Genomic DNA, 24067 nt, shown 5'->3' with positions numbered 1-24067 from the left:
GGCTCCAATCCCACAATTCCCACTCCAGAATTCCCAGAAATCCCCAGAAATTCCCAGAAATCCCCAGAAATTCCCAGAAATCCCAGAAATCCCTCAGAAATTCCGCAGAATTCCCACCAGAATTCCCTCTCCCAATTGACAACCATCCCCTTAATCGACTCCCAAACCCTCCAATTCCCACTCCCAACTTTTCCAGGGATAACCAGGGCTCCAATCCCACAATTCCCACTCCAGAATTCCAGAAATCCCCAGAAATTCCCAGAAATTCCCAGAAATTCCCAGAAATTCCCAGAAATTCCCAGAATTCCCACCAGGAATTCCCCTCTCCAATTGACAACCAGCCCATTAATCGACCCCAAACCCTCCAATTCCCACTCCCAACTTTTCCAGGGATAATCCAGGGGCTCCAATCCCACAATTCCCACTCCAGAATTCCCAGAAATCCCCAGAAATCCCCAGAAATCCCCAGAATTCCCACCAGGAATTCCCCTTCCCAATTGACAACCAGCCCCTTAATCGACCCCAAACCCTCCAATTCCCACTCCCAACTTTTCCAGGGATAACCAGGGCTCCAATCCCACAATTCCCACTCCAGAATTCCCAGAAATCCCCAGAAATTCCCAGAAATTCCCAGAAATTCCCAGAAATTCCCAGAAATTCCCAGAATTCCCACCAGGAATTCCCCTCTCCAATTGACAACCAGCCCATTAATCGACCCCAAACCCTCCAATTCCCACTCCCAACTTTTCCAGGGATAACCAGGGCTCCAATCCCACAATTCCTCTCCAGAATTCCCAGAAATTCCCAGAAATTCCCAGAAATTCTCAGAAATTCCCAGAAATCCCCAGAAGTTCCGTAGAATTCCCACCAGGAATTCCCCTTCCCAATTGACAACCAGCCCCTTAATCGACCCCAAACCCTCCAATTCCCACTCCCAACTTTTCCAGGGATAATCCAGGGGCTCCAATCCCACAATTCCCTCTCCAGAATTCCCAGAAATTCCCAGAAATTCCCAGAAATCCCCAGAAATTCCCAGAAATCCCCAGAAATTCCCAGAATTCCCACCAGGAATTCCCCTTCCCAATTGACAACCAGCCCCTTAATCGACACCAAACCCTCCAATTCCCACTCCCAACTTTTCCAGGGATAATCCAGGGGCTCCAATCCCACAATTCCCACTCCAGAAATTCCCAGAAATTCCCAGAAATTCTCAGAAATTCCCAGAAATTCCCAGAAATTCCCACAATTCCCACCAGGAATTCCCCTCTCCAATTGACAACCAGCCCATTAATGGACCCCAAACCCTCCAATTCCCACTCCCAACTTTTCCAGGGATAATCCAGGGGCTCCAATCCCACAATTCCCACCTCCAGAATTCCCAGAAATCCCCAGAAATTCCCAGAAATTCCCAGAAATCCCCAGAAATTCCAGAATCCTCAGAAATTCCCACATCCCACCAGGAATTCCCTCCCAATTGACAACCAGCCCATTAATCGACCCCAAACCCTCCAATTCCCACTCCCAACTTTTCCAGGGATAATCCAGGGGGCTCCAATCCCACAATTCCCACCCCAGAATTCCCAGAAATCCCCAGAAATTCCCAGAAATTCCCAGAAATCCCCAGAAATTCCCAGAAATCCCCAGAAATTCCCAGAATTCCCACCAGGAATTCCCCTCTCCAATTGACAACCAGCCCCTTAATCGACCCCAAACCCTCCAATTCCCACTCCCAACTTTTCCAGGGATAATCCAGGGGCTCCAATCCCACAATTCCCACCCCAGAATTCCCAGAAATTCCCAGAAATTCCCAGAAATTCTTAGAAATCCCCAAAATTCCCAGAAATTCCCACTCCTCACCCACCACCACCAGCTTGACCCTCTCCCAAAATTCCCATCCTATTCCCACTTGGAACTCAAATGACCTCATTCCCACCAGCAACTCCATTTCCAGGGACAATTTACCCCCTGATTGACATCCAATCCCACAATTCCCACCCCAGAACCCCCAGAAATTCCCAGAAATTCCCAGAAATCCCCAGAATTCCCAGAAATTCCCACTCCTCACCCACCACCACCAGCTTGACCCTCTCCCCAAAATTCCCATCCTATTCCCATCCTATTCCCACTCCCAACTTTTCCATGGACAATTTACCCCCCTGAGGGACTCAAATGACGTCATTCCCACCCCAGAACCCCCAGAATTCCCAGTGGGAATTCCCTTTCCATGGACTTTTATCCCCTTAATCGACACCAAACCCTCCAATTCCCCCACTCCCAAACTTTTCCATGAACAATTTACCCCCCTCAAGGGGATCAAATCCTACAATTCCCACCAGCAATTCCATTTCCAGGGACAATTTACCCCCTGATTGACATCAAAACCCACAATTCCCACCCAGAAACCCCCAGAAATTCCCAAAAATCCCCAGAATTCCCAAAAATTTCCCCTTCTTCATCCACCACCACCAGCTTGACCCTCTCCCCAAATTCCCATCCTATTCCCACTCCCAACTCAAATGACCTCATTCCCACCAGCAATTCCATTTCCAGGGACAATTTACCCCCTGATTGACATCAAATCCCACAATTCCCACCCCAGAATTCCCAGAAATTCCCAGAAATCCCCAAAATTCCCAAAAATTCCCCCTCTTCACCCTCCACCATCAGCTTGACCTTCTCCCCAAAATTCCCATCCTATTCCCATCCTATTCCCACTCCCAACTTTTCCAGGGACAATTTACCCCCTGATTGACATCCAATCCCACAATTCCCACCCCAGAACCCCCAGAAATTCCCAGAATTCCCCAGAATTCCCAAAAATTCCCCTTCCTCATCCACCACCACCAGCTTGACCCTCTCCCCAAAATTCCCATCCTATTCCCATCCTATTCCCACTCCCAACTTTTCCAGGGACAATTTACCCCCCTCAGAAGCTCAAATGATGTCATTCCCACCCCAGGAATTCCCAGAATTCCCAGTGGGAATTCCCTTTCCAATTGACAACCATCGACAGCCTATTGACCCTAATCCACAGCCAATCCTCCAATTCCCAACTCCCAAACTTTTCCAGGGACAATTTATCCACCTGAGGGACTCAAATGACGTCATTCCCACCCCAGAGACCCCCAGAAATTCCCAGAAATCCCCAAAATTCCCAAAAAATCCCCTTCCTCACCCCCCACCATCAGCTTGACCCTCTCCCTAAAATTCCCATCCTATTCCCACTTGGAACTCAAATGACCTCATTCCCACCAGCAATTCCATTTCCAGGGACAATTTACCCCCCTCAGAAGCTCAAATGATGTCATTCCCACCCCAGAATTCCCAGAATTTCCCACTCCTCATCCACCACCATCAGCTTGACCCTCTCCCAAAATTCCCATCCTATTCCCACTCCAAACCTTTCCAATTGACAACCATCCCCCATCGACACCAAACCCTACAATTCCCATTCCAGCTTTTTCCCAGGGATAATCCAGGGGCTCCAACCCCACAATTCCCACCAGGAATTGCCCTTCCCAATTGACAACCATCCCCTTAATCGACACCAAACCCTCCCAATTCCCACCAGGAATTCCCCTTCCCAATTGACAACCATCCCCTTAATCGACACCAAACCCTCCAATTCCCCCACTCCCAAACTTTTCCATGGACAATCTTCCACCTGAGGGACTCAAATGACGTCATTCCCACCCCAGAAACCCCCAGAAACCCCCAAAAATCCCCAGAATTCCCAGAAATTCCCACTCCTCACCCACCACCATCAGCTTGACCCTCTCCCCAAATTCCCACCCTATTCCCACTTGGAACTCAAATGACCTCATTCCCACCAGCAATTCCATTTCCAGGGACAATTTACCCCCTGATTGACATCAAATCCCACAATTCCCACCCCAGAATTCCCCAGAAATTCCCAGAAATTCCCAAAAATCCCCAAAATTCCCAAAAAATCCCCTTCCTCACCCACCACCACCAGCTTGACCCTCTCCCCAAAATTCCCATCCTATTCCCATCCTATTCCCACTCCCAACTTTTCCATGGACAATTTTCCACCTGAGGGACTCAAATGACGTCATTCCCACCCCAGAATCCCCAGAATTCCCAGTGGGAATTCCCTTTCCATGGACTTTTATCCCTCTAATCGACACCAAACCCTCCAATTCCCCCACTCCCAAACTTTTCCATGGACAATTTACCCCCCTCAAGGGGATCAAATCCTACAATTCCCACCAGCAATTCCATTTCCAGGGACAATTTACCCCCTGATTGACATCCAATCCCACAATTCCCACTCCAGAACCCCCAGAAATTCCCAGAAATCCCCAAAATTCCCAGAAAATTCCCCTTCCTCACCCACCACCAGCAGCTTGACCCTCTCCCCAAAATTCCCATCCTATTCCCATCCTATTCCCACTTGGAACTCAAATGACCTCATTCCCACCAGCAATTCCATTTCCAGGGACAATTTACCCCCTGATTGACATCCAATCCCACAATTCCCACCCCAGAACCCCCAGAAATTCCCAGAAATCCCCAAAATTCCCAGAAAATTCCCACTCCTCACCCACCACCACCAGCCTGACCCTCTCCCTAAAATTCCCATCCTATTCCCATCCTATTCCCACTCCCAAACTTTTCCAGGGACAATTTACCCCCCTCAGAAGCTCAAATGACGTCATTCCCACCCCAGAATCCCCAGAATTCCCAGTGGGAATTCCCTTTCCATGGACTTTTATCCCTCTAATCGACACCAAACCCTCCAATTCCCCCACTCCCAAACTTTTCCATGAACAATTTACCCCCCTCAATGGGATCAAATCCTACAATTCCCACCAGCAATTCCATTTCCAGGGACAATTTACCCCCTGATTGACATCCAATCCCTCAATTCCCACCCCAGAACCCCCAGAAATTCCCAGAAATTCCCAGAATTCCCAGAAATTTCCCTTCCTCATCCACCACCACCAGCTTGACCCTCTCCCTAAAATTCCCATCCTATTCCCATCCTATTCCCACTCCCAACTTTTCCATGGACAATTTTCCACCTGAGGGACTCAAATGACGTCATTCCCACCCCAGAACCCCCAGAATTCCCAGTGGGAATTCCCTTTCCAATTGACAACCATCGACAGCCTATTGACCCTAATCCACAGCCAATCCTCCAATTCCCAACTCCCAACTTTTCCATGGACAATTTACCCCCTGATTGACATCCAATCCCACAATTCCCACCCCAAAAACCCCCAGAAATTCCCAGAATCCCCAGAATTCCCAGTGGGAATTCCCTTTCTAATTGACAACCATCCCCTTAATCGACACCAAACCCTCCAATTGCCCCACTCCAAATCTTTCCATGGACAATTTACCCCCTGATTGACATCCAATCCCACAATTCCCACCCCAGAAACCCCCAGAAATTCCCAGAAATCCCCAAAATTCCCAGAAAATTTCCCCTTCCTCACCCACCACCATCAGCTTGACCCTCTCCCCAAAATTCCCATCCTATTCCCATCCTATTCCCACTTGGAACTCAAATGACATCATTCCCACCAGCAATTCCATTTCCAGGGACAATTTACCCCCTGATTGACATCCAATCCCACAATTCCCACCCCAGAACCCCCAGAAATTCCCAGAAATTCCCAGAATTCCCAGAAAATTCCCCTTCCTCATCCACCACCACCAGCTTGACCCTCTCCCCAAAATTCCCATCCTATTCCCATCCTATTCCCACTCCCAACTTTTCCAGGGACAATTTATCCACCTGAGAGACTCAAATGACGTCATTCCCACCCCAGAATCCCCAGAATTCCCAGTGGGAATTCCCTTTCCATGGACTTTTATCCCTCTAATCGACACCAAACCCTCCAATTCCCCCACTCCCAAACTTTTCCATGGACAATTTACCCCCCTCAAGGGGATCAAATCCTACAATTCCCACCAGCAATTCCATTTCCAGGGACAATTTACCCCCTGATTGACATCCAATCCCACAATTCCCACCCCAGAATTCCCAGAAATTCCCAGAAATCCCCAGAATTCCCAGAAAATTCCCCTCTTCATCCACCACCATCAGCTTGACCCTCTCCCCAAAATTCCCATCCTATTCCCATCCTATTCCCACTCCCAACTTTTCCAGGGACAATTTACCCCCCTCAGAAGCTCAAATGACGTCATTCCCACCCCAGAATCCCCAGAATTCCCAGTGGGAATTCCCTTTCCAATTGACAACCATCGACAGCCTATTGACCCTAATCCACAGCCAATCCTCCAATTCCCACTCCCAACTTTTCCAGGGATAATCCAGAGGCTAAAATGATGTCATTCCCACTCCAGAATCCCCTAGAATCCTCAGAAATTCCCAGAATTCCCAGTGGGAATTCCCTTTCCAGGTCTAATCATCCCATTAATCAACCCCAAACCCTCCCAATTCCCACCAGGAATTCCCTTTCCATGGACTTTTATCCCTCTAATCGACACCAAACCCTACAATTCCCATTCCAGATTTTTTCCAGGGATAATCCAGGGGCTCCAATCCCACAATTCCCACCAGGAATTCCCCTCTCCAATTGACAACCATCCCATTAATTGACCCCAAACCCTCCAATTCCCCCACTCCAAATCTTTCCATCGACAATTTACCCCCTGATTGACATCCAATCCCACAATTCCCACCCCAGAACCCCCAGAAATCCTCAGAAATTCCCAGAAATCCCCAAAATTCCCAGAAAATTCCCCTTCCTCATCCCCCACCATCAGCTTGACCCTCTCCCCAAAATTCCCATCCTATTCCCATCCTATTCCCACTCCCAACTTTTCCAGGGACAATTTACCCCCTGATTGACATCCAAACCCACAATTCCCACCCCAGAATCCCCAGAAATTCCCAGAAATTCCCAGAATTCCCAGTGGGAATTCCCTTTCCATGGACTTTTATCCCTCTAATCGACACCAAACCCTCCAATTCCCCCACTCCCAACTTTTCCATGGACAATTTACCCCCCTCAAGGGGATAAAATCCTACAATTCCCACCAGCAATTCCATTTCCAGGGACAATTTACCCCCTGATTGACATCCAATCCCACAATTCCCACCCCAGAAACCCCCAGAAATTCCCAGAAATTCCCAGAATTCCCAGAATTTCCCACTCCTCACCCACCACCATCAGCTTGACCCTCCCCCAAAATTCCCATCCTATTCCCATCCTATTCCCACTCCCAACTTTTCCAGGGACAATTTATCCACCTGAGGGACTCAAATGATGTCATTCCCACCCCAGAAACCCCCAGAAATTCCCAGAAATCCCCAAAATTCCCAAAAATCCCCCTTCCTCATCCACCACCACCAGCTTGACCTCCTCCCTCCAAGTCTTTCCATGGAAAAGGGGATAAAATCCTACAATTCCCACCAGCAATTCCATTTCCAGGGACAATTTACCCCCCTCAGGTTCAAATGACATCATTCCCATCAGCAATTCCATTTCCATTGACAATCATCCCCCTGAGAGACTAAAATGACGTCATTCCCACCCAGAAATTCCCAGAATTCCCAGAATTTTCCACTCCTCACCCGCCACCACCAGCCTGGCCCGCCGGCTGACGATGACGCCGACGCCCCCAGGGTGACCTCACACTGATAAAACCCCTCATCAGGCTGCTGATGGCGCGAGTGGAGGAGCTGATGGATGAGCAGGGAGCCGTTGGGGAGCAGCTCCCGCCGCTCGTGGGGCTGTAAATGGATGCTGATGGAATCTTTGAGCCAGCTGATGGCGGGGACGCCGAGCCGGGAGCGGGCGGAGCAGTGGAAGGAGACGGAGGAGCCCCGGGGGGCGGTGACGTCAGAGGGCTCCAGGTGGAAGCGCAGGGAGGAGAAGAGGGGGGAGGCTGAGGGGGGAGGGGAAAGAAAAAGAGGGGATGAGGGGGGAGAGGGAATTAGCAGGATGTTATCAGGAAGTTGATAGGAAATTGACGGGGAATTAGCAGAGAATTGTCAGGAAATTGACAGGAAATTGATAGGAAATTTACAGAAAATTCCCCAGAAAAATCCCTACAAAATTCTCAGAATATTCACAGAAAATTCCCCCAAAAATTCCCATAAAATTACCAGAATATTCCCACAGAATTCCCAATAAATTCTCCCATAAAAATCCCCACAAAATTGACAGAATATTCTCAGAAATTCCCCCAAAAATCCCCCAAAAATTGACAGAAAATTCCTAGAAAATTGTCAGAATATTCCCAGAATATTCCCAGAAAATTGATAGAAAGTTCCTAGAAATATGACAGGAAATTACCAGAAAATTATCAGAAAATTACCAGAAAATTGACAGAAAATTGACAGGAAATTTACAGAAAATTCCCCAAAAAATTCCCATAAAATTACCAGAATATTCCCACAGAATTCCCCAAAAATTCTCCCATAAAAATCCCCACAAAATTCGCAGAATATTCCCCAAAAAATCCCTACAAAATTGACAGAAAATTCCTAGAATATTCCCAGAAAATTCCTAGAAAATTCCCACAATATTCCAATAAAATTGTCACAAAATTGCCACAAAAATTCCCAGAAAATCCCCACAAAATTCTCAGAAAATTCCCACAAAATTGTCAGGAAATTCCCAGAAAATCCCCATAAAGTTGTCAGAAAATTCCCAAAATATTCCCAGAAAATTCCCAGAAAATCCCCACAAAATTCTCAGAAAATTCCAAGAAAATTCCCAAAGAATTCCCAAAGGAACCCACCACAGAGTTCCCAGAATAGTCCCAGAAAATTCCCAGAAAATCCTCACAAAATTCCCAGAAAATCCCCACAAAATTGTCAGAAAATTACCAGAATATTCCCAGAAAATTGATAGAAAGTTCCTAGAAATACGACAGGAAATTACCAGAAAATTACCAGAAAATTACCAGAAAATTGACAGGAAATTTACAGAATATTCCCAGAAAATTCACAGAAAATTGACAGAATATTCCCAGAAAATTCCCATAAAAAGGTCACAAAAATTCCCAGAAAATTCTCAGGAAATTGACAGGAAATTTACAGAAAATTCCCAGAAAATTACCAGAAAATAGTCAGAAAATTGACAGGATATTCCCAGAAAATTACCAGAAAATTGACAGGAAATTTACAGAAAATTCTCAGAAAATTGACAGGAAATTGTCAGAAAATTGACAGGAAATTACGAGAATATTCCCATAAAATTGACAGAAAATTTACAGAATATTCCTAGAGAATTCCCAAAAAATCCCCACAAAATTCTCAAAAAATTCCAAAAAAAATCCCCACAAAATTCTCATAGAAGTCCCAGAAAATTCTCAGAAAATTACCAGAAAATTCTCAGAAAATTGACAGGAAATTTACAGAAAATTCCCAGAAAATTGTCAGAAAATTCCTAGAAAATTCTCAGAAAATTGACACGAAATTGTCAGAAAATTGACAGAATATTCCCAGAAAATTACCACAAAATTCCTAGAAAATTCCCCAAAAATTGACAGAATATTCCCAGAAAGTTGATAGAAAGTTCCTAGAAAATTGACAGAAAATTCTCAGAAAATTCCCAGAATATTCTCAGAAAATTCCCAGAAAATTCCCATAAAAAGGTCACAAAAATTCCCAGAAAATTCTCAGGAAATTGACAGAAAATTGTACAGAAAATCCTCAGAAAATTGACAGGAAATTTACAGAAAATTATCAGAAAATTGTCAGAAAATTCTCGGAATATTCCTAGAAAATTACCAGAATATTCCAATAAAATTGTCAGAAAAATTCCCAGAAAATTCCCCCCAAAAATTGTCAGAATATTCACAGAAAATCCCCACAAAATTGTCAGAATATTACCAGAAAATTTACAGAAAATTACCAGAATATTCCCAGAAAATTGATAGAAAGTTCCTAGAAATATGACAGGAAATTACCAGAAAATTGTCAGAATATTCTCAGAAAATTACCAGAAAATTGACAGGAAATTGACAGAAAATTCCCAAAAAAATTCCCATAAAATTACCAGAATATTCCCACAGAATTCCCAATAAATTCTCCCATAAAAATCCCCACAAAATTCGCAGAATATTCTCAGAAAATTCCCCCAAAAATCCCCCAAAATTGTCAGAAAATTCACAGAAAATTACCAGAGAATTCCTAGAAAATTGACAGAAAATTGTCACAAAATTCTCAAAAAATTCCCATAAAATTGTCACAAAAATTCCCAGAAATTTCCAAAAAAATTGACAGAAAATTACCAGAATATTCCCAGAATATTCCCAAAATATTCTCAGAAAATTCCCCCAAAAATCCCCAAAAAATTCCCAGAAAATTCCTAGAAAATTCCCAGAATATTCCAATAAAATTCCCACAAAATTCTCCCATAAAATTCCCAAAAAATTCCCCGGAAATTACCAGAGAATTCCTAGAAAATTCTCAGAAAATTACCAGAGAATTCCTAGAAAATTGACAGAAAATTCTCAGAAAATTCCCAGAAAATTACCAGAAAATTGTCAGAATATTCCCAGAAAATTACCAGAGAATTCCCAAAAAATTCTCTCATAAAAATCCCCACAAAATTGACAGAATATTCCCAGAAAATCCCCCAAAAATCCCCACAAAATTCTCAGAAAATTCCCAGAATATTCCCCATAAAATTGACAGAAAATTCCTAGAAAATTGTCAGAGAATTCCCAGAAAATTACCAGAAAATTGTCAGAAAATTGACAAAAAATTCTCAGAAAATTCCAGGAATATTTACAGAAAATTCCCCAGAATATTCCCAGAATATTCCCAGAATATTCCTAGAAAATTGACAGAAAATTCTCAGAGAATTCCTAGAAAATTCCCACAATATTCCAATAAAATTGTCACAAAATTGCCACAAAAATTCCCAGAAAATCCCCACAAAATTCTCAGAAAATTCCCACAAAATTGTCAGGAAATTCCCAGAAAATCCCCATAAAGTTGTCAGAAAATTCCCAAAATATTCCCAGAAAATTCCCAGAAAATCCCCACAAAATTCTCAGAAAATTCCAAGAAAATTCCCAAAGAATTCCCAAAGGAACCCACCACAGAGTTCCCAGAATAGTCCCAGAAAATTCCCAGAAAATCCTCACAAAATTCCCAGAAAATCCCCACAAAATTGTCAGAAAATTACCAGAATATTCCCAAAAAATTGCCATAAAATTGACACAAAATTCCCACAAAATTCTCCCATAAAATTGCCACAACATTCCCAGAATATTCCCAGAAAATCCCAACAAAATTGACAGAAAATTCCTAGAAAATTGACAGAAAATTGACAGGAAATTGACAGAAAATTCCAGAAAATTACCAGAATATTCCAATAAAATTTCCACAAAATACCCACAGAATTCCCAAAAAATTCTCCCATAAAAATCCCACAAAATTCCCAGAAAATTCCCAAAAAAATCCCTACAAAATTGTCAGAAAATTCCAAGAATATTACCAGAAAATTCCCAAAAATCCCTACAAAATTGTCAGAAAATTCCAAGAATATTACCAGAAAATTCCCAGAAAATTCCCATAAAATTGTCAGAAAATTCCCAGAATATTCCCAGAAAATTAAAAAAAATCCCCCCAAAATTTTCAGAAAATTCCCATAAAATTCCCACAAAATTCCCAGAATATTCCAATAAAATTCCCACAAAAATTCCCAGAAAATTCCCAGAAAATTCCCAGAATATTCCCAGAATATTCCCACAAAATTCCCAGAAAATTAACACAAAATTCCCAGAATATTCCCACAAAATTCCCAGAATATTCCCAGAAAATTCCCAGAAAAATCCCAGAATATTCCCAGAAAATTGCCACAGGATTCCCACAAAATTCTCCCAGAAAATTCCCAGAAAATTCCCACAGAATTCCCAGAAAATTCATAAAAACTTCACACATAATTCCCATAAAATTCCCATAAAACTCCCACAGAATTCCCACAAAATTCTCCCATAAAATTCCCATAAAATTCCAATAAAATTCCAACAGAAATCCCCCCAAAATTCCAACAGAAATTCCCACAAAATTCCCCACAGGAATTCCCACAATTCCCATTCCCATTCCCAAATCCTTGGGAATTCCCAATGGGATCAAAATCCATAAATTCATTTTAATCCCAATAAATCTCAAAAAAATTCCATAAATTCCCAGGAATTTCTCCCAGAAATTCCCACAAATTCCTTCCATTTTTTCCCAGAAATTCCCACAAATCCCTTCCATTTTTTCCCAGAAATTCCCACAAATCCCTTCCATTTTTTCCCATAAATTCCCACAAATTCCTTCCATTTTTTCCCAGAAATTCCAAGAAATTCCAAGAAATTCCTTCCTTTTTTTCCCAGAAATTCCCACAAATTCCCAAAATTCCCCCCCAATTTCTCCCAGAAATTCCCACAAATCCCTCCCATTTTTTCCCAGAAATTCCCAGAAATTCCCCCCCAATTTTTCCCAGAAATTCCCACAAATCCCTTCCATTTCTTTCCCAGAAATTCCCACAAATTCCTTCCATTTTTTCCCAGAAATTCCCAGAAATTCCCACAAATCCCTCCCAATTTCTCCCAGAAATTCCCAGAAATTCCCACAAATCCCTTCCCTTTTTTCCCAGAAATTCCCAGAAATTCCTTCCATTTTTTTCCCAAAAAATTCCCAGAAATTCCCTCCCTTTTTTCCCAGAAATTCCCAGAAATTCCCAGAAATTCCCTCCCAATTTCTCCCAGAAATTCCCAGAAATTCCCACAAATCCCTTCCATTTTTTCCCAGAAATTCCCTGAAATTCCTTCCCTTTTTTCCCAGAAATTCCCACAAATTCCTTCCTTTTTTTCCCAGAAATTCCCACAAATCCCTTCCTTTTTTTCCCAGAAATTCCCACAAATCCCTTCCATTTTTTCCCAGAAATTCCCAGAAATTCCTTCCCTTTTTTCCCAGAAATTCCCACAAATCCCTTCCCTTTTTTCCCAGAAATTCCCAGAAATTCCCAAAAATTCCCCCCCCATTTTTTTCCCAGAAATTCCCAGAAATTCCTTCCATTTTTCCCAGAAATTCCCACAAATCCCTTCCATTTTTTCCCAGAAATTCCCACAAATTCCCACAAATCCCTTCCATTTTTTCCCAGAAATTCCCAGAAATTCCCACAAATCCCTTCCATTTTTTCCCAGAAATTCCCAGAAATTCCCACAAATTCCCTTCCCTTTTTTCCCAGAAATTCCCAGAAATTCCCTTCCATTTTTTCCCAGAAATTCCCACAAATCCCTTCCATTTTTTTCCCAGAAATTCCCAGAAATTCCTTCATTTTTCCAGAAATTCCCAGAAATTCCTTCCATTTTTCCCAGAAATTCCCAGAATTTCCCCCCAATTTCTCCCAGAAATTCCCAGAAATTCCCACAAATCCCTTCCTTTTTTTCCCAGAAATTCCCAGAAATTCCTTCCATTTTTTCCCAGAAATTCCCACAAATTCCCCCCAATTTTTCCCAGAAATTCCCAGAAATTCCCACAAATCCCTTCCATTTTTTCCCAGAAATTCCCACAAATTCCCTTCCATTTTTTCCCAGAAATTCCCACAAATCCCTTCCATTTTTTTCTCAGAAATTCCCACAAATCCCTTCCATTTTTTCCCAGAAATTCCCAGAAATTCCCACAAATCCCTTCCATTTTTTCCCAGAAATTCCCACAAATTCCTTTCCTTTTTTTCCCAGAAATTCCCAGAAATTTTTTCCATTTTTTCCCAGAAATTCCCAGAAATTCCCAGAAATTCCTTCCATTTTTTTCCCAGAAATTCCCAGAAATTCCCTCCCAATTTCTCCCAGAAATTCTCAGGAATGGGATCAAAAATTTGGGAATAAAAATCTTGGGAATTCCCAAACTTTGGGAATAAAAAATGGGATAAAAAATTTTGGGAATTCCCAAATTTTGGGAATAAAAAATGGGATTAAAAATTCTTGGGAATTCCCAAACTTTGGGAATAAAAATGAGATTAAAAATCTTGGAAATTCCCAAATTTTGGGAATCAAAAATGGGAATAAAAATTTTGGGAATTTCCAAATTTTGGGAATAAAAAATGGGATTAAAAATCTTGGGAATTCCCAAACTTTGGGAATAAAAAATGGGATTAAAAATTTGGGAATTCTCAAACTTTGGGAATAAAAAAATGGGATAAAAAATTTGGGAATTCTCAAACTTTGGGAATAAAAAATGGGATAAAAAAATTTGGGAATTCCCAAATTTTGGGAAAAAAATGGGATAAAAATTTGGGAATTCCCAAATTTTGGGAATAAAAAATGGGATTAAAAATTTTGGGAATTCCCAAATTTTGGGAATAAAAATGGGATTAAAAATTTTGGGAATTCCCAAATTTTGGGAATAAAAAATGAGATAAAAAAATTTGGGAATTCTCAAATTTTGGGAATAAAAAATGGGATTAAAAAATTTTGGGAATTCCCAAAATTTTGGGAATAAAAAAATGAGATTAAAAAAATCTTGGGAATTCCCAAATTTTGGGAATCAAAAATGGGAAAAAAAAAATCTTGGGAATTCCCAAACTTTGGGAATCAAAAATGGGATAAAAAAATCTTGGGAATTCCCAAACTTTGGGAATAAAAAATGGGATCAAAACTTTGGGAATTCCAAACTTTTTTTGGATCCTTTTCCCACTTTTTTTGGAATCTTTTCCCACTTTTTTTTGGAATCTTTTCCCACTTTTTTTGGAACCTTTTCCCACTTTTTTTGAAACTTTTTCCCACTTTTTTTTTGGGACCTTTTCCCACTTTTTTTGGGAATTTTTTCCCACTTTTTTTTGGATCCTTTTCCCACTTTTTTTGATCCTTTTCCCACTTTTTTTGAACTTTTTCCCACTTTTTTTGGATCCTTTTCCCACTTTTTTTTGGAATCTTTTTCCCACTTTTTTGGGAATTTTTTCCCACTTTTTTTTGGATTTTTTTTCCAGGCTTTTCCCACTTTTTTTTTGATCCTTTTCCCACTTTTTTTGGAACCTTTTCCCACTTTTTTGGAATCTTTTCCCACTTTTTTTGGGAGTCTTTTCCCACTTTTTTTAGAACCTTTTCCCACTTTTTTGGGAGTCTTTTCCCACTTTTTTTGGAGCTTTTTCCCACCTTTTTTTGGAATCTTTTCCCACTTTTTTTGGAACCTTTTCCCACTTTTTTGGGGAATTTTTTCCCACTTTTTTTTTGATCCTTTTCCCACTTTTTTTGAACTTTTTCCCACTTTTTTGGAATCTTTTCCCACTTTTTTTGGATCTTTTCCCACTTTTTGGAATCTTTTCCCACTTTTTTTTAACCTTTTCCCACTTTTTTTGGAACCTTTTCCCACTTTTTTTGGGATCTTTTCCCACTTTTTTTTGGAATCTTTTCCCACTTTTTTTGGAGTCTTTTCCCACTTTTGGAACCTTTTCCACTTTTTTTGAGTCTTTTCCCACTTTTTTTTGGAATCTTTTCCCACTTTTTTTGGAGTCTTTTCCCACTTTTTTTGGGAATTTTTTCCCACTTTTTTTGGGAACTTTTTCCCACTTTTTTTGGGAATATTTTCCCACTTTTTTTTGGAGTCTTTTCCCACTTTTTTTTTGAGTTTTTCCTACTTTTTTGGGAATCTTTTCCCACTTTTTTTGGGAATTTTTTCCCACTTTTTTTTTTAACCTTTTCCCACTTTTTTTTGGAACCTTTTCCCACTTTTTTTGGGAGTTTTTTCCCACTTTTTTTGGAACTTTTTCCCACTTTTTTTGGAGCTTTTTCCCACTTTTTTTGGAGTTTTTTCCCACTTTTTTTGCAACCTTTTCCCACTTTTTTTTGGGAACCTTTTCCCACTTTTTTTTGACTCTTTTTCCAGGCTTTTCCCACTTTTTTTGAGCTTTTTCCCACTTTTTTTGGACCTTTTCCCACTCTTTTTAGAACCTTTTCCCACTTTTTTTTGGGATCTTTTCCCACTTTTTTTGGGAACCTTTTCCCACTTTTTTTGGGAATTTTTTCCCACTTTTTTTGGGAATTTTTCCCACTTTTTTTGGGAACTTTTTCCCACTTTTTTGGGGAATTTTTTCCCACTTTTTTTGGACCTTTTTTCCCACTTTTTTTTTTTAGTTTTTCCCACTTTTTTTCCAGGCTTTTCCCACTTTTTTTTTGAACTTTTTCCCCCTTTTTTTTGAACTTTTCCCACTTTTTTTTGGAACTTTTTCCCACTTTTTTTGGGAATCTTTTCCCACTTTTTTTTGGAACTTTTTCCCACTTTTTTGGGAATCTTTTCCCACTTTTTTTGGAACCTTTTCCCACTTTTTTTTTGAGTTTTTCCCACTTTTTTTGGAGCCTTTTCCCACTTTTTTTTTTGACCTTTTCCCACTTTTTTGGGAATCTTTTCCCACTTTTCTTTGGGAACTTTTCCCACTTTTTTTGGGAGTTTTTTCCCACCTTTTTTTGGGAACCTTTTCCCACTTTTTTAGAACTTTTTCCCACTTTTTTTGGAGCCTTTTCCCCCTTTTTTTGGGAATCTTTTCCCCCTTTTTTTGGGGAATCTTTTCCCACTTTTTTGGGAATTTTTTCCCACTTTTTTGGGGAGCTTTTCCCACTTTTTTTAGAACCTTTTCCCACTTTTTTTTGAACCTTTTCCCACTTTTTTTTGGATCCTTTTCCCACTTTTTTTGGGGAGTTTTTCCCCACTTTTTTAAGAACCTTTTCCCACTTTTTTTGGGGTTTTTTTCCCACTTTTTTTGGAACCTTTTCCTACTTTTTTTTGGAACCTTTTCCCACTTTTTTTTGGAATCTTTTCCCACTTTTTTTGGGAATCTTTTCCCACTTTTCTTTTTAACCTTTTCCCACTTTTTTTGGAGCCTTTCCCTTCTTTTTTGGGAATTTTTTCCCACATTTTTTTAGAACCTTTTCCCACTTTTTTTGGGAGCTTTTCCCACTTTTTTTCCAGTCTTTTCCCCCTTTTTTTTTGGAGCCTTTTCCCACTTTTTTGGGGAGTTTTTTCCCACTTTTTTTTGGAGCTTTTTCCCACTTTTTTTGGGAATTTTTTCCCACTTTTTTTGGAGTTTTTTCCAACTTTTTTTTGATCCTTTTCCCACTTTTTTTGGGAATTTTTTCCCACTTTTTTTTGGACCTTTTCCCACTTTTTTTGGAGTCTTTTCCCACTTTTTTTTGGGAGTTTTTCCCACTTTTTTTGGGATCTTTTCCCACTTTTTTTTTTAACTTTTCCCACCTTTTTTTGGAGCCTTTTCCCACTTTTTTTTTTGGACCTTTTCCCACTTTTTTTTGGAGCTTTTTCCCACTTTTAATTCTTTTAAATTGGAATATTTTTTTTAATTGGAATATTCCCAATTTTTTCCCATAAAATTCCATTTTTTTTTTTTAATCCCAGCAAGGAAAAAAAAAAGGGGGAGTTTTTTTATTCCCATTGTTTGGAATTCCCGAGGTTTTTTTTTTATTCCCATTTTTCTTCCCTCGTGTTTTCCAACCCCTCCATTCCCATTTTTCCAGGAGTTTTTTTTCCCCCTTTTCCCAGTTTTCCAAAATTCCCCAAATTCCCCCAATTCCCAACTCTTTTCCAGGTTTTTTTTCCCCTTTTTTCCATCAAAAAATCCCTTTTTTTCCCCTCAAAAAAATTCCATAAAATCCCATAAAAAACCGGGAATTTTTCCCAAAAAAATCCCATAAAACCCCAGGAATTCCCAAAAAAAATTCCCATAAAAAAAACGGGAATTCCCCTCCAAAAAAAATCCCATTAAAAAACCGGGAATTTCTCCCAAAAAAATCCCATAAAAAATCGGGAATTTTCCCCCAAAAATTCCATAAAAAAACGGGAATTCCCTCCCAAAAAATCCCATAAAATCCCATAAAAAACTGGGAATTTTCCACCCAAAAAATCCCATAAAAAATCGTGAATTTTCCCAAAAAAATCCCATAAAAAATCGGGAATTCCCCCCAAAAAAATCCCATAAAAAATCGGGAATTCCCCCCCAAAAATCCCATAAAAAATCGGGAATTTTCCCAAAATAAACCCATAAAAAACCCGGGAATTCCCCCAAAAAAATTCCCATAAAATCCCATAAAAAACCGGGATTTTCCCCAAAAAAATCCCATTAAAAACCCTGGAATTCCCCCAAAAAAATCCCATAAAATCCCATAAAAAACCTGGGAATTCCCCCCCAAAAAATCCCAAACAAATCCCATAAAAACCCAGGAATTCCCCCCAAAAAATCCCATAAAAAACCCGGGAATTCCCCCCAAAAAATCCCATAAAAAACCAGGGAATTCCCCCCAAAAAATCTCAAAAAATCCCATAAAAAACCAGGAATTCCCCCCAAAAAAATCCCATAAAAAACCGGGAATTCCCCCCAAAAAATCCCAAAAAATCCCATAAAAACCAGGGAATTTTCCCAAAAAAATTCCATAAAAAACTGGGAATTCCCCAAAAATCCATAAAAAATCGGGAATTCCCCCAAAAAAATCCCATAAAAACCCGGGAATTTTTCCCAAAAAAATCCCATAAAAAAACCGGGAATTTTCCCCAAAAAATCCCATAAAAAACCCGGGAATTCCCCCCCCAAAAATCCCATAAAAAACCTGGGAATTCCCCCAAAAAAAATCCCATAAAAAACCCGGGAATTTTCCCAAAAAAATCCCATAAAAACCCATAAAAAACCAGGAATTTTTCCCCAAAAACTCCCATAAAAAATCGGGAATTTTCCCAAAAAAAATTCCATAAAAAACCGGGAATTTTCCCCCAAAAAATCCCATAAAAACCCAGGAATTTTTCCCCAAAAAATCCCAAAAAATCCCATAAAAAACCAGGAATTATTCCCCAAAAAATCCCATAAAAAATGGGGAATTCCCCCCCCCAAAAAAAATCCCATAAAAAACTGGGAATTCCCCCCAAAAAATCCCCAAAAATCCCATAAAAAAACGGGAATTCTCCCCCCAAAAAATCCCAAAAAATCCCATAAAAAACCTGGGAATTCCCCCCTAAAAAAACCCCATAAAAATCCCATAAAAAAACCGGGAATTCCCCCCCAAAAAATCCCAAAAAATCCCATAAAAACCCAGGAATTTTTCCCCAAAAAATCCCATAAAAACCCGGGAATTTTCCAAAAAAATTCCCATTAAAAACCGGGAATTCCCCCAAAAAAATCCCATAAAAAATCCCATAAAAAACCGTGAATTTTCCCAAAAAAATTCCATTAAAAAATCGGGAATTCCCCCCCAAAAAAATCCCAAAAAATCCCACAAAAACCCAGGAATTTTTCCCCAAAAAATCCCATAAAAAAATCGTGAATTTTCCCAAAAAAATTCCATTAAAAAATCGGGAATTCCCCCCAAAAAATCCCACAAAAAACTGGGAATTCCCCCCAAAAAAATCCCATAAAAATCGGGAATTTTCCCCCCTTTTTTCCAAGCTGAAATCCCAAAAAAAATCCCATAAAAAACCGGGAATTGCCCCCCAAAAATCCCTAAAAATCCCATAAAAAATCGGGAAATTTTCCAAAAAAAATCCCATAAAAAACCGGGAATTCCCCCCAAAAAATCCCATAAAATCCCATAAAAAAACAGGGAATTTTCCCAAAAAAATCCCATAAAAAACCTGGGAATTTTCCCCCAAAAAAATCCCCAAAAAATCCCATAAAAACCCAGAAATTTTTCCCCCAAAAATCCCATTAAAAAAAAGGGGAATTCCCCCAAAATCCATAAAAAACCAGGAATTCCCCCCTAAAAAATCCCATAAAAAATCGTGAATTTTCCCAAAAAAATCCCATTAAAAAACTGGGAATTTTCCCCAAAAAAATCCCATAAAAAATCCTGGGAATTCCCCCCAAAAATCCCATAAAAATCGGAAATTTTCCCCCCTTTTTTCCAAGTTGAAATCCCAAAAAAATCCCATAAAAAACCCGGGAATTCCCCCCCAAAAAATCCCATAAAAAACTGGAATTCCCCCAAAAAATTCCCATAAAAAAAGGGGAATTCCCCCCCAAAAAATCCCATAAAAACCCAGGAATTTTCCCAAAAAATCCCATAAAAAACCCGGGAATTTTCCCCCCCAAAAAATCCCCAAAAATCCTATAAAAGACCAGGGATTTTTCCAAAAAAAATTCCATAAAAAACCGGGAATTCCCCCCCCAAAAATCCCATAAAATCCCATAAAAAAACGGGAATATTCCCCCCTAAAAAATCCCAAAAAATCCCATAAAACCCCGGGAATTTTTCCCAAAAAATCCCACAAAAACCCGGGAATTCCCCCAAAAAATCCCATAAAAACCCTGGGACTTTCCCCCCAAAAAATCCCATAAAAAACCGGGAATTCCCCCAAAAAAATCCCATAAAAATCGGGAATTTCCCCCCCTTTTTTCCAAGTTGAAATCCCAAAAAAATCCAATAAAAAATAGGGAATTTTCCCCAAAAAATTCCATAAAAAACCGGGGAATTCCCCCAAAAAATCCAAAAAAATCCCATAAAAAAACGGGAATTCCCCCAAAAAAAATCCCATAAAAATCGGGAATTTTCCCAAAAAAATTCCATAAAAACCTGGGAATTTTTCCCCAAAAAATCCCATAAAAAATCGGGAATTTTGCAAAAAAAATCCCATTAAAAACCAGGGAATTCCACCCCAAAAAAATCCCATAAAATCCCTTAAAAACCAGGAATTTTTCCCCAAAAAATCCCATAAAAAATCGCGAATTTTCCAAAAAAAATTCCATAAAAAACCGGAAATTCCCCCCCAAAAAAATCCCAAAAAATCCCATAAAAAACCCAGGAATTTTTCCCCAAAAAATCCCATTAAAAAATCGTGAATTTTCCCAAAAAAATTCCATAAAAATCGGGAATTTCCCTCCCTTTTTTCCAAGCTGAAATCCCCCAAAAATCCCATAAAAAACCCAGGAATTCCCCCCAAAAAATCCCATAAAAAACCAGGAATTCCCCCCAAAAAATCCCATAAAAATCAGGAATTTCCCTCCCTTTTTTCCAAGCTGAAATCCCAAAAAAAATCCCATAAAAAAACCGGGAATTCCCCCCAAAAAATCCCATAAAAAATCCTGGGAATTCCCCCCCAAAAATCCCATAAAATCCCATAAAAACCCGGGAATTCCACCCCAAAAAATCCCATAAAAAATCGTGAATTTTCCCCAAAAAATTCCATAAAAAACTGGGAATTCCCCCCCAAAAAATCCCATTAAAAAACCGGGAATTTTTCCCAAAAAATCCCACAAAAAACCGGGAATTCCCCCCCAAAAATCCCATAAAACCCCAGGAATTCCCAAAAAAAATTCCCATTAAAAAAAACGGGAATTCCCCCCCAAAAAATCCCATAAAAAATCGTGAATTTTCCCAAAAAAATCCCATAAAAAACCGGAATTCCCCCCCAAAAAAATCCCAAAAAAATCCCATAAAAACCCAGGAATTTTTCCCCAAAAAATCCCATAAAAAACTGGGAAATTTTTCCCAAAAAATCCCATTAAAAATCGGGAATTCCCCCCCAAAAAATCCCATAAAAACCCAGGAATTTTCCCAAAAAAAATCCCATAAAAAACCGGAAATTTTTCCCCCAAAAAAATCCCATAAAAAACCGGGAATTTTTCCCCCAAAAATCCCATAAAAATCGTGAATTTTCCCAAAAAATCCATTAAAAACAGGAATTTTCCCAAAAAAATTCCATAAATTCCCCCCCAAAATTCCCAGAATTCCAAGAACTTACCTGGAATGGAGGCCAAGGAGAAGCCCAAGAGGAATGGGAAGAGTTTGGGAATCCAAATCCAATAATCCATAATTCCAAGGATTCTTTTCCTGGGATTTAAGGATGAAATTCCTGGGATTTGGGATGAAATTCCTGGGATTTTGGGATAAAATTTCTGGGATTTTAGGGATTAAAATCCTGGGATTTAAGGATGGAATTCCTGGGATTTAGGGATGAAATTCCTGGGATTTAGGGATGAAATTCCTGGGATTTAGGGATGAAATTTCTGGGATTTGAGGATGAAATTCCTGTGATTTAGGGATGAAATTTCTGGGATTTAGGGATGAAATTCCAAGGATTTAGGGATGAAATTCCTGGGATTTAGGGATGAAAATCCTGGGATTTTGGGATGAAATTCCTGGGATTTGAGGGTGAAATTTCTGGGATTTTAGGGATGAAATTCCTGGGATTTGAGGGTGAAATTCTGGGATTTAGGGATGAAAATTCTGGGATTTGAAGATGAAATTCCTGGGATTTAGGGATGAAATTCCTGGGATTTAGGGATGAAATTCCTGGGATTTGAGGATGAAATTTCTGGGATTTTAGGGATGAAATTTCTGGGATTTGAGGGTGAAAATCCTGGGATTTAGGGATGAAATTTCTGGGATTTGAGGATGAAATTTTTGGGATTTTAGGGATGAAATTCCTGGGATTTAGGGATGAAATTCCTGGGATTTAGGGATGGAATTCCTGGGATTTTAGGGGTGAAATTTCTGGGATTTAAGGATGAAATTCCTGGGATTTAGGGATGAAATTTCTGGGATTTAGGGATGAAATTCCTGGGATTTAGGGATGGAATTCCTGGGATTAGGATGAAATTCTGGATTTAGGATGAAATTCTGGGATTTAGGGATGAAATTCCTGGGATTTGAGGATGAAATTCCTGGGATTTAGGGATGAAATTTCTGGGATTTAAGGATGAAAATTCTGGGATTTAGGGATGAAATTCCTGGGATTTGAGGATGAAATTCCAGGGATTTTAGGGATGAAATTCCTGGGATTTAGGGATGAAATTTTTGGGATTTAAGGATAAAATTCCAAGGATTTAGGGGTGAAATTCCTGGAATTTAGGGATAAAATTCTTGGGATTTTAGGGATGAAATTCCTGGGATTTAGGGATGAAATTTTTGGGATTTAGGGATGAAATTCCTGGGATTTTAGGGGTGAAATTCCTGGGATTTAGGGATGAAATTCCTGGGATTTAGGGATGAAATTCCTGGGATTTTAGGGATGAAATTCCTGGGATTTAAGGATGGAATTCCTGGGATTTAGGGATGAAAATCCTGGGATTTAGGGATGAAATTTCTGGGAATTGAGGATAAAATTCCTGGGATTTAGGGATGAAAATTCTGGGATTTAAGGATGAAATTTCTGGGATTTGAGGATGGAATTTCTGGGATTTGAGGATGAAATTTCTGGGATTTGAGGATGGAATTTCTGGGATTTGAGGATGAAATTCCTGGGATTTGAGGATGAAATTCCTGGGATTTGGGATGAAATTTCTGGGATTTTAAGGATGAAATTCCTGGGATTTAGATATGAAATTCCTGGGATTTAGGAAGAAAATTCTGGGATTTGAGGATGAAATTCCTGGGATTTAAGGATGAAATTCCTGGGATTTAGGGATGAAAATCCTGGGATTTAGGGATGAAATTCCTGGGATTTGAGGATGAAACTTCTTGGATTTAGGGATGAAATTTCTGGGATTTGAGGGTGAAATTCCTGGGATTTAGGGATGAAATTCCTGGGATTTAGGGATGAAATTCCTGGGATTTTAGGGATGAAATTCCTGGGATTTGAGGGTGAAATTTCTGGGATTTGAGGAGGAAAATTCTGGGATTTGAGGATGAAAATCTTGGGATTTAGGGATGAAATTCCTGGGATTTGAGGGTGAAATTCCTGGGATTTGAGGGTGAAATTCCTGGGATTTAAGGGTGAAATTTCTGGGATTTAGGGATGAAATTCCTGGGATTTGAGGATGAAATTTCTGGGATTTAAGGGATGAAATTTCTGGGATTTGGGGATGAAATTCCTGGGATTTGAGGAAGAAATTCCTGGGATTTGGGGATGAAATTCCAGGGATTTAGGGTGAAATTTCTGGGATTTAGGGATGAAATTCCTGGGATTTGAGGTTGAAATTTCTGGGATTTTAGGGATGAAATTCCTGGGATTTAGGGTGAAATTCCTGGGATTTGAGGATGAAATTCCTGGGATTTGAGGGTGAAATTCCTGGGATTTAGGGATGAAATTTCTGGGATTTAAGGATGGAATTTTTAGGATTTTAAGGATGAAATTTCTGGGATTTAGGGGTGAAATTTTTGGGATTTGAGGATGAAATTCCTGAGATTT

At 39.8% G+C, this 24067-nt stretch overlaps 2 protein-coding genes across 3 annotated transcripts; both read right to left on the bottom strand.

Moving 5' to 3' along the window:
* Positions 1–7453: 7453 nt before the first annotated feature.
* LOC126643960 (netrin receptor DCC-like) lies at positions 7454–22308 on the bottom strand. Its single transcript, XM_050322756.1, has 2 exons — positions 21680–22308; positions 7454–7884 (listed from the first exon to the last, which is right to left on the bottom strand). Exons 1-2 carry the CDS (start codon positions 21747–21749, stop codon positions 7469–7471), a joined length of 486 nt encoding a protein of 161 aa, XP_050178713.1. The 5' UTR covers positions 21750–22308; the 3' UTR covers positions 7454–7468.
* On the bottom strand, positions 17119–21762 carry LOC126643959 (uncharacterized). 2 transcript variants are annotated; one of them, XM_050322755.1, is made up of 3 exons: positions 21616–21762; positions 20625–21020; positions 17119–18126 (listed from the first exon to the last, which is right to left on the bottom strand). In XM_050322755.1, exons 2-3 carry the CDS (start codon positions 20976–20978, stop codon positions 17566–17568), a joined length of 915 nt encoding a protein of 304 aa, XP_050178712.1. In that variant the 5' UTR covers positions 20979–21020; positions 21616–21762; the 3' UTR covers positions 17119–17565. The 2 variants fall into 2 exon arrangements, with proteins under 2 accessions (XP_050178712.1, XP_050178711.1); XM_050322754.1 differs by lacking the exon at positions 17119–18126 and having other exon boundaries at positions 19684–21020.
* Positions 22309–24067: the final 1759 nt, after the last annotated feature.

This window comes from Myiozetetes cayanensis, unplaced genomic scaffold, assembly GCF_022539395.1.
Source record: "Myiozetetes cayanensis isolate MyiCay16 unplaced genomic scaffold, myiCay2020 scf286, whole genome shotgun sequence".
In the NCBI taxonomy this organism is placed as follows: domain Eukaryota; kingdom Metazoa; phylum Chordata; class Aves; order Passeriformes; family Tyrannidae; genus Myiozetetes; species Myiozetetes cayanensis.
The sequence above is the reverse complement of the archived record's forward strand: the minus strand, read 5'-3'. Positions and strand labels throughout refer to the sequence as shown.

Bases quoted from the DNA above. Each gene is read 5' to 3' on its own strand.
- LOC126643959 (XM_050322754.1), bottom strand. From the start codon at position 20,854: ATGGGATTTTTGGGGGATTTCAGCTTGGAAAAAAGGGAGGGAAATTCC.
- LOC126643960 (XM_050322756.1), bottom strand. From the start codon at position 21,749: ATGGATTATTGGATTTGGATTCCCAAACTCTTCCCATTCCTCTTGGGC. The intron at 7,885-21,679 runs GTAAGTTCTTGG...CTCCCCCCTCAG, and splicing joins CTCCTTGGCCTCCATTCCAG to CCTCCCCCCTCTTCTCCTCC.